At 50.4% G+C, this 16,523-nt stretch overlaps 2 protein-coding genes across 6 annotated transcripts in view; one reads left to right on the forward strand and one right to left on the reverse strand.

Annotated features, from left to right (window-relative positions):
* The window catches only part of LIN52 (lin-52 DREAM MuvB core complex component), a 249,553-nt gene that overhangs the window by 112,135 nt on the left and 120,895 nt on the right, over positions 1-16,523 (reverse strand). The gene's annotated exons all lie outside the window — the stretch shown is intronic.
* On the forward strand, positions 400-16,332 carry ABCD4 (ATP binding cassette subfamily D member 4). Of its 5 annotated transcripts, none has more exons than XM_050336315.1 (19): positions 400-478; positions 745-869; positions 973-1,100; positions 1,320-1,459; positions 4,692-4,808; positions 5,099-5,224; positions 6,077-6,127; positions 8,980-9,074; positions 10,012-10,133; positions 10,962-11,053; positions 11,222-11,311; positions 11,575-11,783; positions 12,071-12,162; positions 12,373-12,409; positions 13,527-13,576; positions 13,859-13,911; positions 14,102-14,178; positions 15,318-15,433; positions 15,599-16,332. In XM_050336315.1, the coding sequence occupies exons 1-19, from the start codon at positions 462-464 to the stop codon at positions 15,692-15,694; spliced, it is 1,833 nt and encodes a 610-aa protein (XP_050192272.1). In that variant the 5' UTR covers positions 400-461; the 3' UTR covers positions 15,695-16,332. The 5 variants fall into 5 exon arrangements, with proteins under 5 accessions (XP_050192272.1, XP_050192275.1, XP_050192269.1 ...); XM_050336318.1 differs by having other exon boundaries at positions 463-478; positions 993-1,100; positions 13,515-13,576; XM_050336312.1 differs by lacking the exon at positions 400-478 and adding an exon at positions 486-589 and having other exon boundaries at positions 13,515-13,576.

Consider the following 16,523-nt stretch of genomic DNA (forward strand, 5'->3'; position numbering starts at 1 on the left):
CCCTGTGACAGGTGGACAGTACCCGCTGCCCACGGGAACCGTCCCTCAGCCTCTGGGATCCCCAGACGGAGCAGACCGCGCCTGCCCAGCTCCTTCCTCAGGGGAAGAGGGGTTAGTGCCTGGTTTCTGCGGCCCTGCTGCCTGTGGCTCGTCCCTGGAGCCTCCCGGCAGCCCCATGCCGGCTGTGTGAGCGGGCGGGCGGGGTGGAGGTGCGGGGCTGGAGCGCACCCACAGCCCCGGCATCCCCCGCCAGGTCCCTCTGCCCGGGGCCCCCGCACCGCGCCCTCCCCGCATAGGCTCACACGCCGCCGCCAGGGGGCGCTGTGCCAGCGGTGAGGGCGGCGGCCCGCCAGGGGGCGCTCCCGCGGCCTGGCGCGGGGGGCGGTGCTGGCGGGCGGGATCTCCGCGGTGACGGCGGAAGCGCGCGGCGGTGTCGGCGGGGCCGCCCCCGGGCGGGGCCGATGCCGGGCGAGGAGAGGTGATGGATATTGCCGAGTAGCGCCCGCGGGGGCGGCGCTCGCCCGGGCGGTCCGGCGGGTCCCATGGCGGGAGGCAGCGGCAGCGCAGGGGGCGGCGGGGCCGGCCGCCGGTGAGGGGGGACAGGACAGGACAGGACAGGACAGGCCGGGCCGGGCCGGGCCGGGCCGGGGCGCCTCTGCGGCCAGGCGGGAGGCGGCGGAGGGGAGGTGGGTGGGTGGGTACCCTCGAGCTCACTGCCGGCCCCCGCGTGTCCCTCCGTTGCAGGGCTGCCCCCCGGCTGGACGGGCTGTTCCTGCGGCGGTTCCTGCGGCTGCTGGCTGTGCTCTTCCCCGGGTGGCCCTCCGCGAGTGCCCTCATGTTCCTGACGCTGCTCGGTGTCGCCTTGCTGGGTGAGGCGGGGTGCTGGGGAGGGGGGCTGCTCCCCGTGTTCCCCCGCTTGGCCTTGTCACCTCCGTCCTTCAATTCCTTCCCGTGCTTGCCTCCCTCCTTCAGAGCAACTGGTTATTTACCAGGTCGGCGTCATCCCCAGCCAGTACTATGAGATCCTAGGGAACAAGGATTTCTCCGGGTTCAAAACACTGACTGCCGTTGCCGTGACTTTGATCATAGTGAACTCCACGGTAAGACCAGAGGCTCAACACGTCTTGGGAGAGGAAGGGAAAGTTCCCCTTGGCTCCCATCATTATCCTGGTTACAAAGGATCTAAGTCTGCCCATGCCCAGTTAGGTAGCTATGTGTGAGATGGATCACTAGTACAAACTGATAGTTTTTATTTCATTTTGGGAAATGCTTGTTCTTTGCACTTATCTCTCCTGTCTTTCTCTTTGCCCTCATTCCAGCTAAAAAGCTTCGACCAGTTTATCTGCAACATGATGTACGTGAACTGGAGGCAATCCCTCACTGAATACCTCCACAGCTGCTACTTCCAAGGCCAGGTCTACTACGACCTGCACGTGCTGCGTGAGGACATCGATAATCCGTAGGCTGCCTGCGGCTTCTTTCAGTATCTTGCTTGGCTTCTGGGCTGCTGTGCACCTTTTCCTGGCTTCTCTGTGTCTCTGGGTAGGGGCTTGAGCCCTAGAAGCTTTTACCATTTAGGCACAAATACCCTCTTCTGCTCTGGTGGTACCTGTTGCTGGGAACTCCTGTGCTGGTCATGATGGTTTTAGGGGTAGAACGTTTCAGTTGAGAGGAATATGGATATCAATCAGAACAGGCATCTACTTCTAATATAAAACATGCTGTCTGCAAACTCAACCCTTGGCACTCAATGTGACGTTGCAAAGCGCCTGGCTGAAGTCAGAGGGCAGTGCCTTCCTTGCCTTCACACACCCAGAGCTTTAGGACAGTCCCTGTTCTGTTTGAACTTCAACCACCAGAGTATGCAGCTGAACACAGTTCTATTCAGTTGGGTTTTTAGTGGTTTTGATAATCTGTGGGAGTCATGTCCAGGAAGGGCTTTGTTTTGCACTGTATGAGGGCTGCATTTCCCTTTTCCTGTTCCTGGGAAGGAAATGTCAGGGCTGACTTGAAATATGAGAGAGGGAGGAGCATTCAGTCCCTCCCTGCTTATCTCAGCCCACCCTGGCTGAGGTCCCTCTCCAGTTTGCTTTGTGCACTCTCCTGCTGATCTTCCTGGGCTGTGCAGTGAAGGCCGAACACCTCCCTTCCTCACAACTGCATGTGGACCTTGGCCTTCCAGCCTGTCCTTGCACACAGGGCACTGCTGTTGTAGTTAATGCAGTTTGAAGAACTAAAGATCCGATATTAGACATCATGTGAGAAGTTGCAGAATCAGAATATTCTGAGGTAGAAGGGACACACAAGGATCACTTAAGAGTCAACTCTTAAGCGAAGGGCTCGTGCAGGAATCGAACCCATGGTGTTAATAGCACCATGCTCTAATCAACTGAGCCAATCTCAGGGTAGAGGCTCTTCTCCCCCCTTCAGAATTTAAAGAAGTTATTATTAAATACTTGCTGAAAAACAAGAAATCAAGGGATAATGTTTTCCAAACAGGTGTTTTGAGAGTCCAAGCTTTACTCCCATGGAGGGGGCACCTCTGGTCTAGTCACTGCACTGGTGCCATCTCCCACATTGGTTGCACCAGAGGAGACCGAGCCCAGGGTCCCGGGGAGAAATGGCTGTCTTTCAGGGACTCCTAACTCTTGTTAATAGTGGTGACCTCAAGGAATTGAAGCATCCTGTGTGCTTCTGCTGCCTGGTGGTCCTGGCTGCCTGTCCTCACCCTTTTGTTGCACAGCGTGGTGGTCTGTGTGGCTGCTACAAGGAGGCATGCTCTGGGTGTCCCAGATGTTTTTTGTCTATCGCTTTTCAGCCAGACCCATTCCCTGACTGCTTCTGCTGTCCCAGTGCTAGGAGATGACCTGAGTAAGAGCAACTCACTGTATGCAGGGGGAGCAGCAAGCAAGGACAGAGGGCTTGGCTTGGGTCAAACAGCCCTATGTGCTTGGCAGGAGCTGATCATCATCATGCTGAGGCACTTTCCAACCTCTCTCGGGTTTACTCCCACCATCGTTGAACGTTCATTTCTGATAGAGTTTTGCAGTGGTAGTGGAGTTGAAAGGAGAGGTTGAAAATCCATGCACCAAGGCATGCAGTGCTTCCCAGGCAGTGTAGCACATTGACCATAGCCAGAAGCTCCTGCAAGCCTGTCTTTTTCCTTGGGGGTGCAGGGAAGTGGAGGACAGAGGCCCCTCACCCCATGATTATTCTACTCAAGTTTATTTTTAACTAGTGTTCACACTGTGCAATGAAATGCAGGAGATAACTGGGTCACTCTGCTCTGCAGCAGTAGAGCCAGCTCTCCTGACCTTAGCAGAGCAAATGTGTGGGATTACTGCGGAGTATTTCTCATTACTACCTTGCTTCTGCTCCAACATGCAATCTTATTGTTTAGTGTCTTTTTGGTGCCACTGCAAAAATTCTCTTCATCTTGCAATTTCTTGATGAGAATTTTTTCTCTGCACCTTAGAGAGAATGAAATAGAAGGGTAAAAGAGACCTCCCATTATGCAGTGCAAACCAAGCTGAGTGTTAGATGCATGGAGTTATCCATCTCAAAGGAATGAAGAGTGGGTTCTAAGTGCCATACAAACACTTGCAGCACCTAGCAGGGCATTTGAATTGATGTTTATGTGTTTTCATTACATGTTGCTTAATAGCTCGTAAAAAGAAATAGCCTCCCAGTGAGTCTGTAGCACAACTTAAATTACAACTTTATGGGAACAATTGCAGTCTGAGGAGAAGGAAAAAATTATGACTGTGAGGTCAGTCAGGGCCCCAAACCTACATCCATTGCTGTTCCAGGGCTGCAGAAGATTTGAGATGAAAGTCATTGTGGTTGTATCTGTACTGAGAATAACCAGGGGTCCAGCCTCACTCTTTATTCTGGTCTCCAACATCCGCAGTCATGTTCTTTCCACTTGGGCATAGCACAGTAGGCTGAAGTCCTTGTCCATGTACTCTGGACAGATGAGATGCCAAGGAAATAAATATGCTGAAATTCTTCTAGTTGCCCCAGGTGCAACTCCTGCTCAGCAGTACGGTAGGTGGGACTTGAAGGTCTGTCACCCATGTGCCTGCTGCCAGTGAGGTGAGAAGGCTTGGTGTACTGCTGCTTGCTCCTGTGAGCTAGGGCAAGTGGAAGCACTGTCTTCCTTACAGCAAAGGGACCATTTACTGTGGAACTGTGGCTTTGATGAAAGTGTTTGCAAATAGGCAACAGTTGACAAAGGCCTGGCCTGTGCCACAGGTGGTCCTGCTGGCTCTGATGCCTGAGATGCAGGACCAGTACTGAAGGTCTGGGGGATAGTCGGCAGTGTCTTGTAGTTTGGGGGTTGTTCCAGGAGAGCAGTAAAGGACGAGGATGCAGAGACCGTTAGCACAGAGTTGAGCAATGTTGTTGAAAGTGAAACAAAGGATTAATACAAGAACAGGATAAAAGTAACAGCAAGAGCTGTTCTTCCTGGGTACCAGGGAGGCCCTTAGTTTGGTCCTGGTGGGCCATGGAAGTGGTCTCCTATGGGGCAGCAGGAGTCACAGCTGCAGGTCCCTCCCACATAGGGTTGTTCACCTCACCCTGTCCTAAGTTCACACAGTGAAACAGTCTGGCTTGCTCCCTTTTAGGGGTTTAGTACTGGTTCTTGCATCTAGGCTTTAACAGTGTCCGTGGCTCTTTGTGTTGAGCAGGGACCAACGCATCAGCCAGGATGTGGAGAGGTTCTGCAGGCAGCTCAGCTCCATGGCCAGCAAGCTCGTCATCTCACCTTTCACACTGGCCTACTACACATACCAGTGCTTTCACAGGTAAGGATGCATCCTGGCTGTGCTTTCCTGCCTCTATCCTATGTTCTTTTTTGAAGTCTGGCACGCATGTTACAACTCACCAGATGGATGTTTGTACACACAGGTGAGTGGTCTCTGCACTCCAATGGGAATTCTGCCTTGGGGACGTTGGGGTGTGCAGTGTTAGCTTACAAACCTCTATGAAAGCTGAGAGAGGTCACAGCTGAGGTCTCTGGTGGCTTGAGCCCAATGATGCAGGAATGTCCTTTTGCTTGGATTATTAGCTGACCTCTCTTTCTCCTTCTCTGTAGCACAGGCTGGCTAGGCCCAGTGAGCATCTTTGGGTATTTTGTCATTGGGACGATTGCAAACAAAGTATTGATGAGCCCAATTGTGTCTAAACTTGTGCAACAGGAAAAACTGGAGGGCGATTTCAGGTGAGTCACAGCTGAGCAGTATTTTCACTGTTTCTTGGCAGCTCCTGTGAAAGCTACATTGCTGTCCCCATTCAGTGCTATGTATGCAGCTACTTCTCTTGTCTGTGACTTTTCCCCAACTCAAAGAAACCTACCTGTGCAGTTGTGCCCCAGCATCCATGTGCTGATGGACACTGCCCTTTGTCACGGCAGGCAGTGCCCTTGGTTCAGTCTCCCAGCACAGTCTTCAGGCTGTTTGCCTGGTCATTGCTGGTGCCTCTGCTAGGGGTGTGTTGAAGAAAACTGCACATGGAGCTTCACCGGGTGTAGATGCAAGTTCAGTGAATTGCATATACTGGCAGAAATCAGGTGTCTGCTTCACCACCACTTTCATTAAATTCCTGAAACATCACAGTCGTTCCATATGCTCTGTAACTCACCTACCCCCCTTCCTTTGCAGGGTTGGCTGGGTGTGTGGCAGGGGCTTTGCAACTTTCCCCGGCGCTCAGGGTATCCAAGGACAGCAGCAGAAGCTGGTGTGGCACAGGGAGCCTAGACCAGGGCAGTTGGCTGTGATGATTCTGTATGGTGTAGATACCGGACTAGAAGCAAACAGGAGGCCCAAGGGCTAAGACATTGTGCACAGAGAGCAGGATACCAAACAAATGCACCATTGAGCTGGTCCAGAATGATGTCACCATGTGCTAAGCCTTGGTCTCTGGTGCCTTTTTGAGCCTATTGAGCGTTTCTGTCAGGAACTGCCTCAGATCAGTGCTCTGACAAATGTAAGACGAGTTTCCTCTAACAAGGGTTTTGACTACGTAATTCACTGAGCATTTGTGTACAATTATTATGTTTTTCTTGGTTGTCCAGGTTCAAGCACATGCAGATTCGTGTCCATGCAGAACCAGCTGCTTTCTACAGGTCAGTAGTGTTCATTTCTTTATATCCTCATAAGGATCATCCCAGTTCAGGGCATCTTTGTTGTATTCACGTATCCACAGGAGCCCAAGTCCTGTTGCTGCAGCCAGAGCTTTCTGTCCCTTCCTTTCCATTGCAGCGTCTTACAGCCCTGAGATGGTGTTCTTTGCATTCTGTGCATCATCTGCAGAAATAATCCACAAAAACTGGAGACAATTATTTTTCCTCTGCCTCCCTTCTAACGTCCCCAGAGGCCAGATACAGATTTGGTGCTGGCTTAGAGACAATTGCTGATGTTTTGCCAGGTCCTTAACCTGGAAGATTGCTCTAAGTCTTATTGCATCTTGTTCCTCTGGGAACTTGTTACATATTGCTAACATCCTGCTGTTACTAACCTGCATTTCTTCTGCGGGTGTGCTAGCTGCTGCCTGGCCAGCTTACCTCTGCTTGCTCCTCTTGATCAGTCTATGCTCTGACCCTCCCTGTGCTGTACTGCTGCTTTGAATTTGCTCAGTGCCATTTACCCCAGAGCTGAGCACACAACTGGGAGCCCAGCAGCACCTCCTTGTTTAGTGGTGCCCTGAAGTCTGCTGAGCTGCTGGTTTGTTCACAGAAATCTTGAGAACCCAGGAAAAGAGCCATGATTTTGCTGTAGCCTGTTTTGGGGTGCCAGGAGGTTGTTGATTCTCTCATGTCACGAGTCTGCCCTTGCCCTGTGTGTTGCGAAATTGCGCTTCTTCCAGGAATTTAAGCAAGCAGTGGCTGTAGTCTCTCTGGTCTTCCCTGCCTTTGATCTATATTTGTCTCCTTCACGCTGTAATGACTGGGCATTTCAAGGGTTGTGGTGCTTTCTCCAAAGTGGTTTGATTCAAAATCACTGCTTTCATAAAGATTTATATTGACAGGTATGAAACTGAATTAAATAACTGATATCAATCTTGGTTTGCATTGGCAAGTTTCAGTTATCTCTTTGTGGACTGGTTGATTCCTGCTGGTTAATTAGAATTCTTATAATGGAGAAGATGCTCTAATTGAATACCCTTATTTAAGCTGCAGTAGTTTTCCTCATAGTTTTGAAATTTTTTATTCTATTACTAAGTAGAAAATGGAAAGTGAATTATACCAGAAAACAGAGTGTCTTACTTGAGTACAGCATGTTAGTAGAAAAGGTTGACTTCGTGGCAAACTAGAATTAAATTGAACTGCACAAAACCAGGCATTTTCGTGGTATTCATCTTAATTAAAAATGAAGGAATTTTTTAGAAGGTTGCATTCTTAGAGTCCTGCAAGAGGAGGAGCATGAAGCGAGTGGCTGGTTTTGATTGCTCAACTTCTCTGCTAGACCTTGTCCTCTTGCACCTGCCTGACCATTGTTTTGGTAAAGGAAGAAACAAAAGCTGAGCACTGTCCCTTTTTTACTTTTTTTGTTTCTAAGCCTTTGGCAAACTTACTTTAAAAGTGAAGTGAGTGGAAGGAAACGAGGAAACCAATTCAGCAATCTCTCTTCCTCTGCAACAGAAATAATAGCTCTGGTCCTTGGTACCTTACTTGCCTTTAACTCCTTGTGTCCAAGGTTTTGTCCTTTCCGAATACCTGGACAGCAGAGATTGCTGTCAGTAGTTCACTAGTTACCTGAACTGGGTTGTAGGACAAAAAAACCAGACTGAATTCTAGCCAGATGCATTTTTGAGAAAGAAAATGTACTTTTCTAAGAGCTGAGAATCTTTAGAAATGAGACTTAAAAAAATCTTAATTTAGATGTTTTTGTGCAGCTTCTGGCCTTATCTACTCAGGCCCTTCTGTTGCATGGACTGTGATGGGAATGTGGGTATGTACTGGGCACAAGCCTGTGTTAGTTGTCAGCGGCAATAGCTGCCATGGCTCTATCTCTAGAGTGAGATGTGGAGCTCTGCATTTTGCCACCTGAGGGCAGCCCAGCCCTTGTGAAACAGCAGAAGGAGCTGCTATGCTTGCTGAAGGTGGTGGTTTAGAGCTGAGATGTCTCCTTATCATAGAATCATAGAATTAACTGGGTTGGAAGAGACCTCCGAGATCATCAAGTTCAACCCTTCATCCAACCCCACTGTGATTAGTAGATCATGGCACTCAGTGCCACATCCAGCCTCGTCTTAAAAACTTCCAGGGATGGTGAATCCACCACCTCTCTGGGCAGGCCATTCCAAATGCCTGATCACTCTCTCTGTAAAGAACTTCTTTCTAATATCCAACCTAAACCTCCCCTGACAGAGCTTAAGCCCGTGCCCTCTTGTGCTACTGGCTCAGCCTGGCCACGGGAGCATCACCACAAAATTGGGTGGTGGGTGACCCGATGGAGATAGCCCTGGAAAAGGGGGAGTTGTGGGGCTAGGGTCACTCACACTGGGGGCTGCACTGCTCAGGGCTTGTCTTTGACCACTCCTGTGGAGTAGGAAATAGGAAGAGGTGAACTAGGGCTACTGGCCATGTAGGCTGTGTGGGCTTATTATCACCTCCTGGACTCCCCTGTCCTGTCCTATCTGGCTCCAGCTGTGTAGCAGTGCCGTCCCACTCTTCCACCCAGGCTCTGCTTGGGAAATGTGTTTGACCTTGGGTGTGCATTGCTCCAGGCTGGGGCCTTGCAGACAGTGACCCTCCTCCTGTTTGCAATAGCAGCATCCACAGGCTCTGGGAGAGGTTTGCAAGACTGCTTGTTTCAGCCAGTTTCTTGATGATGCTCTTCAGAAAGTTGCTCTTGGCTGTTCGGTTCCTGCTCAGTGAAGAGCTTGTTACTTAAAAGTGAAGGTACTAGACTTGTTCCAAGCCTCAGTTTTAAAGCCAGTGGGTCCTGGGATGTCTGATGCAATCTTATTTTACAGGGCCGGGCGAGTGGAGCACATGCGCACGGACCGGAGGCTGCAGAGCCTGCTGCAGACCCAGAGAGAGCTGATAGGCAAGGAGCTGTGGCTATACAGTGAGTGAGGAGTTTGGAGGCTGAAGTGGGGTGTGTGTGGGTAGCTCCACTGTGGTGGCTCACAGGCTTGGGAACTCTACTGGTAGAGCGTTTGGGTGGGTGCTGTGTTTTCATCTCCCGCCTCTTGAAGGTGCATGAAATCCCTGAGGATGAACAGAGAGTGCCTCTGCAGTGCTAAATGGGAATCCTATTGTGTAAAAGCCTCATAAAGAGGCAGAGCTGTGGAGAACCCAGGAATCTGGCTTTCTGTGGGGCAGGTATTCAGAGGCCAGGAAAAGAGGGCAAGGCTTAAGCTTTGGGGAAGGAGAAGATGGTATATGTGGTTGGAAGCTGTGGAAACTTCTTTCCCATAGAGCCTGTCCCTTAAGCATAGTTGTCCTCTGAAAAATCTCCCTTCTCCCATTGTCAGTAAGTCCAGGTTTTGGCTTTAAATGACTGCTATAAAGACAGCTCTTCCTCATCGCAGAAGCATAGTGAGCTTCTGAGCAATGTGTGGGAGGGAGAGTCCTGAACAGAGACGTCTGTGGGAATTTGAGGTCTTAAGTCTTTCTGCCTGTTATGTGCTCCAAGATACACTTCATGGAAAACTGTCTCAATCCAGAGCTCCTTTTTTGCTATCTCTCCTGTTTATTGTGAGTCAGCATAGAAACAAGCAGGCAAAGTGACTTTTGCCCCATGGTGGTTCCTGAGCTATATGTCTGGATGATGTTTCTCTGTTCAGGAGTCTGCTCCAAAGTGCTCTTTGCTTGGCAAATGAATTTTCACCCTAGTGCTTGTGCTGTCCTGTGAAATGGGTTCTTCTGCTCTGGTGCACCATAAGGACTGAGACAAGAACATGTGTCTTCCTCTGGCTGGGCTCATGGGCCACATTTGAGCGTGGCTGGGACAGAGGTTCCCACTCTAACTCTTTATCTTCTCTCAATGTGTTTCTGCCCAGTTGGAATCAACACCTTTGACTATCTGGGTAGCATCCTGAGCTACGTGGTCATTGCCATTCCCATTTTTTCTGGGGTCTACGGTGACCTGAGTCCAACAGAGCTCAGTGCCCTCGTCAGTAAGGTGAGCTAAGGTTTATATCCCAGACTTTGTTGTGGATGGTGAGCAGACACTGAGGATGGAGGTTTCATATGGGGCTGGTGGCCTGGGGCTGGATAATCTTGCAGCCCTTGATGTTCAGGTTAGACTGTCCCTAGCCATGGTGTCATGGAAATGGGAGCTCATAGCCAGCTGGTATATGATTAACTTGAGAGTGAGAGCTGTCAAGGTCATATCTACATAAGTGTTTCCTAGCTCAGACCTGTGTATCTAAAAAATTAATGAGGTCAGAAAGTCTCTGGCTTTCAGCAGTGCTGGAGGATTGGGGTCTACTCAGTGCTACAGGTCTACCTGTGGTGACCACAGCCATCAGTGAGGCTGAGCTGGCTTGCATTTGCCTTCCTGACCTGACTCGTTACCAGATACTCAGAACTGGCTTCTGATAGAGAATGCAGAGCTAAAAATAGTTAAGTGAACACTGCAGGCTGAGACACCGTGCTCTGAGCCATATACGGTGCTGGTGGCATGGATCTGCATGACTTAGGGCAAGTGTGCTGGACCCTGGGCTGGCCAGCAGGCACTCTGCAAACACCATCCCTGGGTGGCAGGGGGACATGTGTCCACCTGGAAAAAAACTGCACTAAGCAGGGAAGCCCAGTTCCCTTCAAATGTGGTCATCTTCTCCTTCACTCCCACCGCCCTGGAAGACTTCACAACCTCTCATTGATCTTGCAAAGTCAGCTGACGTGGCCAAATGTGTGGACTCCTTGGCTGCCTCCTTGCAGTCATGAAGTAAGGGACAGCACCCCATCTCAGCACTGACCCTTACTCTGGCATGTGATTTCTCTCCAGAATGCCTTTGTTTCCATCTACCTCATTGGCTGCTTCAGCCAGCTCATAGATCTCTCCAGCACTGTGACTGATGTAGCTGGCTACACACACAGGTGAGCTTCCCTGTCGGCACATCTCTGGGAGAAAGGGAAGTGCAGGACAAGACTCTGCCCACATCTGTGCTAAAAAAATAAGAAAAAGTTGCTTGTGTGCAAACATGGGCACATCTGTATATTGTGAGGAGGCTGCTGGAGTTGTCCGTGGCATTCATATTTGTCTAGGATTGGTGAACTGCAGGAGACCTTGCTGAGCCTTGGCAGGAAAAAAAATGGTAACTACTCAGAAGCCAAAACCAGCTGGGATTTGGACGGGTGAGTCTTCTCTCAGCAACTGTCTGGCTTGCAGCTTATGTGCCAGAGTGTGGGGCTTGCTGTGGGGTGGAGCTGGCCCTTGGTATCACAGTCTGTTGCACACGGTTGTAGCAGGCAGTGCTCACTGATTTGTCGTTCCTGGGGTGCGTGGGGCAAGGCTTCTGTCACAGAGACACAGGAGGTCTAAGGTGCCTGATCTTTGACAATCTCAGCATGGTCACTTACTCCCAGATCTCTCCTCCTTTGTCTTGGTGGTGGCCCAGCAGCCATTTTGGGGAGGACCCAGTGCCAAGGGACACAGCTTTCCTTCTGGACCAAGTGACACTTTCGGTGCCGTCCTCTGGCAAGCTGCTCATCAAGGACTTGAGCCTCAGGATCTCACAAGGAAACAGTGTGATGATTGTGGGAAACACTGGTACAGGGAAGACATCTCTCCTAAGGGTCCTCGGAGGACTCTGGGAGAGCACGCGGGGTAAGGACTGCTATATGCTGCAGCCTTCTCTTTCTCAGCCAAGGCTACCCAGAGTTTGGAAGGTGGTCTTGTGAGGCCAGTGCCACCTTGTGATGGTGAATGTGTCACTGGTCCACCGATTGGAGCCACCTGTCTATCACATTCTGTGGCTCTCATTGCTTTGCCCTGTGTTGCAAACACACTTTTGTGGGGATTTGTTGGCTACTTCATGGGACAGGACTACACAGGGGGAAGTGGGGAGTTGCTGTCTGGTACTGCAGGCTTGACATGAGTGTGTCTCTGTGCAGGGAGCATCAAGATGCTGACCTGCTTTGGCCCCCGGGGAGTGGTGTTCCTACCACAGCGGCCCTTCTTCACTGACGGAAGCCTGCGTGAGCAGGTGAGCCCAGGGACTGTCTCTACTCTGGCCTCAGCTCTGCTCCCAGCTGAGGTCATGCCCTGTGAACCTATATGGTGCAGACAGGCTTGCAAGAGGGAGGATGCCTGTGGCTGCTCTTTCCCTTGTTCCTGAGTTCATGCCACCCCCCTTGCATCTCTGAAGGACTGTGTCCAGCTCCCTTGACATGGTTTATTTTGCTCTGTTAAACAGGTGATCTATCCCCTTAAGGAGATCTATCCAGTTTCAGGTATGTGGAAATTCATTACAGCAATTAACCAACCCTGTGGTGTCAGCTCACTGTCCTGTACCCAGTGTAGCTTCTTCCCTGCCATGGCCCATCAGGAACACTCATCTATTTTGCTTTTGTTGCTCTGGTTTTCCCTACAAGATTTACCTTACTGTATGTTAAGGTCAACTCTGTGTACCCTCCCTTCTGGAAGGGAACATACTCACTTGATAAGAACTTACTGTCTTAGTACAATAAGAATAAGCTGGCCATGCTCTACCTGCTGTGCTAGATGTGATACATGTTGCTGTTGGGATACATCTGATCTGTCTGGCACAGTCTGACTTTAGGCAAGCCACATTTGCCTTCCTCTCATTTTCCATCCACCTCCATCTTTCATTGTTTCTCTTTTTCAAATGATATTCCATGGCTTTGCATTCTGTTGAGATCAGAATATACAGATCCTTTTTTCTCCCCTGCCCTCTTCCCAAGTCAGACCACGTGTGGTCTGCTATACCTTGGAGATGTCCAGCAGTGTTATCTGGTGCTTTCAAACACTTGGGAGTCACAATCTTGCAGAGAGTAACTACAGCCATCAGCTACTGTTGAGGCTGTTCAGCAGTTTCAGATGTCCATGGCAGATGCACAGCCCTTCTACTCAGGTTCCATAGATGCTCAAGTGTATGTTCTGCTCCACAGCTGATTCACCCTGAGGTTTTTCTCATCCCATATAGTGTCCTTTTGCCGGCTGTTACCTGAGCCCTGTTCCCCTGACTCCACCACCTGCACTGTGCAGTCTCAGCTGTAAGAGCAAAACTGGTAGGCAGGGCCTTGGCAATTGAAGCCTGGATCCTTGTGTTCTGACTGTGTCCATCTGTGGCCGTGGACCGACCCAAATGTCAGGTGTATCTGTGGAGCCCAGCTGCCTACTGGCATGCTGCTCCCAGGCATGGTTAACATTTTTAAGGAACGGTCAGTCTTCGAGTCTGTGCCAAAGCTCAGGACCTGGTATAATTAAGGGGTCAGGTCAACTACACTGAGTATCAGGAGATCCTTCCCTTCTGCCCCGCCAAATCCTCTGGGCAGCTGTGGCGTCGGCACACATTGCCTTGCTTATGCTGTGCAGCTTTCTCCCCAGGGTCTGCAGATGATGAAAGAATTGTACGATTCCTGGAGCTGGCTGGGCTGGTGAGTCACCAGTAGTGCTGCTGCCTTCTTTCCTGATGCTGCCAGTGAGGCAAGAAGGGAGGATTTTTTTGTGGCAGCACAGCATGACTGTGTGCTGGATTTATGTGGGGACATTGTCTGTAGCTGGGGCAGGACTGTCTATGGGACAGGAAGAGGAGGGATATGGAGCAACTTCAGCTCAAGTGGGGAAAGCGAGACTAGCAGGAAAGGGGTGGTTGTGCTCAGAGCCATGGGCTGACAGGGTTGGCAACTGTGTTCACAAGTCTGCTGTGCTCTCTGCAGACTGATTTGCTGGCAAGGGCTGGAGGACTGGATGAGCAGGTGGACTGGAACTGGTAAGGGAGCTCACTGTCTGCATGAATTTGGCTGATTTCTTTGAGTGGGGAACACTTTTAAGCAGCATGAGGCAGGGCACAAGGGATATAGGGACAGTTGCTTATTGGTGTCTGGTATCAGAAGCCATATGATTTTCAGCAAACAAGTTCTATTTCTTGTGCGAGGTATTGAATCTTGACCCTGCTGCAGGTATGACATCCTGTCTCCAGGGGAGATGCAGAGACTCTCATTTGCACGGCTCTTCTACCTCCAGCCAAAATATGCAGGTGAGTGACTGACTATGAAAAAAAAGGCTGGGGGAAAGGCAGGGCCTCTGGTGTAAAGAGAAGCTGGTACAGAGAAACTTATGAAATCCCTTGTTTACTAGGAGCATGCTTCGCCTCAGCCATCATTTTAGCAGCATAGCACGCAGAGGATTCAGTTGTGAAAACATTTCATTGTTTGTGTGGAGGGTGGGAAATCAAGAAGCTGTATATAAGACATAGTCTTCTTAGGGAATTAGTGATTAATGTTCTTCGTCCAGGTCCAATGGCACCTGTTCAATGGCATGCTCACCAGTTGCTATGTAAAGAAGTGTTTATGCCGGGGAGTGTGGTGGCAGCTGCCATATCTGAAGCTCACAAACATCTGTAGGGTTGTGGAAGCAATATGGGAAATTTAGCCATGACATGGCAAAGAAAGACAAGAACCCATGGAGAAATGGTCCTGAGAGATCACAGAAGCATCTGTGATTAGCTGATGGGGCCAATTCCTTAGTCTCTGCTGGCTGTTGGAGGACTTGCCATGAGGGCCAGGGTGGATGTGGGTGAAGAGAGCAGTGTCAGTAGCAGGCAGCCACAGGTAAGTACCTCTCTTTCCCTTGAAGCCTGCAGAACAGCTCGGTGCTGTCTGGGCAAAAGGAACCTGAGGATTGCAAACTAAAAGCTGTAGAGATGATGTAAAACAAATTGAATTTTTCTTCCCCAGATCTGTAGTATTTACCCTTAACAGTCAGGAAGGTGCCACAGGCCATCCTAGGAGCTCCACGTGTGGTGTGCTGGAAGGGTGCACTGGCTGCTGCTCAGCTTGGCACTCTGGCATGTGGCTTGCCTTGAGAAGGCCGTGTCTCGGCTTTCTCACTGAGGGGCGAGGCAGTGGCTGGCAGCTGTTGAGGGAGAGGAATGAGGGGAACAGTGCAGTTTGGATGGAATCAAGGACTTGAGGGGAAGGACAGCTTTCACAGTTGACTGACACCAGCTGTGCTAGAGGAATACCAGAGACCTTAGGCTTTTCCTCCTTGCCTTCTGCAGATGCTCTTGGTGAACTCCAGTTAACAAGTGAAATGTTCTTGGCAGTTGCTGCTCTTTTGCCTAGGGTAGATGTCTGGCTGGGAGAGGATTTGTGGGGCTTACGACTTTTCTTTCAGTGCTAGATGAAGCCACCAGTGCCTTGACAGAGGAGGTGGAGCATGAACTGTATCATCTGTGCCTTCAGCTGGGCATGACGCTGATCAGTGTGGGACACAGACCCAGCCTGGAAAAGGTGAGACAGGGAGAGAGCATTCCATGCCTCCCTGGTGGTGGCAAGACAGAGGAGGTAGAGAGGGTCTCTGGTAAGCAGAGGGGAGTGACTAAGGCTGGCATACGTCACTGTGGGAGGACATGCCCTTGTAGAGACATCCCTCAACATTGTGTTACTGAATTACAGTTCCACAGCTGGATTTTGAAACTTCATGGGGAGGGAAGATGGGAGCTCACTCGATGCGAGAAGATGAAGCGGCTCCCTGCTGGGGAAGGACTCTGAAAAACATGCCCTTATCTGGCCAGACGAAGAACCTGCACATCTGGGAGAGCTCTCAATAGTAGACATGGAGATATGAAGCCAGCAGCTGTCAACATATGATTCAAACAGTGGAAGACCAATTCTGGATTTTGCTGATGGACACAGAGCACGTCAGAACTCAGGGTGTGGGGTTCTGTCAGGAGCAGACAGCTATGCCGTCCTTCTCCTGACCTCCTTCTGCCTCCCTGACTCTCATATGGGAAAGGGGTGAGCTGCTAGACTGCCCAAAGAGAAGATGCTGCCTCATGGGCCTTGTAGAAACAACGGCCAGAGGAACCTCCACTTTGTCCAGGATGCAGTGGTGTGAGGCTAGGAGGCAGCCTCCTTTTCTGCCCTCTGTGCCTTTCTGGGAGCTCTGTCTTTCATGCACAGCTCTGCAGAACAGATTTCTGTACCTTGTGGCTCTCTTGAGGGTTGTGTTCCTCAGAAGGAGCCAAGGGATGCACTGTAAGGGGAGGAGAATGCTAGCACAGAGAAGGGGTGTGTCTCTGCTCTCCTTATGACACATGGCTACAGGTAAAAGGAACATTTTTGCATTAAAATATGGGGCCTGTTTTAAAACTCTTTTTATGGAGAAAAGTAAATATTTGTTAACTAGACTGCTGGATGTTTTCTTTCTGGGGTTTGCGTTGGAGGAGGTGATTGTATGGTCCTGGGCTAGACTGGCTGAAGAGCAGAGCAGGAGTAGGAGTAATATACCTATCTAGCACTGGCAATCCTACCCTGCTGCTATCTCCACAGCTACTGCAAAACACAAGGAACCCTAAGGAGGGCTTTTGGCCTCCCTAGG

The sequence above is a fragment of the Myiozetetes cayanensis genome, unplaced genomic scaffold (assembly GCF_022539395.1).
Source record: "Myiozetetes cayanensis isolate MyiCay16 unplaced genomic scaffold, myiCay2020 scf6-25, whole genome shotgun sequence".
Taxonomy (NCBI): domain Eukaryota; kingdom Metazoa; phylum Chordata; class Aves; order Passeriformes; family Tyrannidae; genus Myiozetetes; species Myiozetetes cayanensis.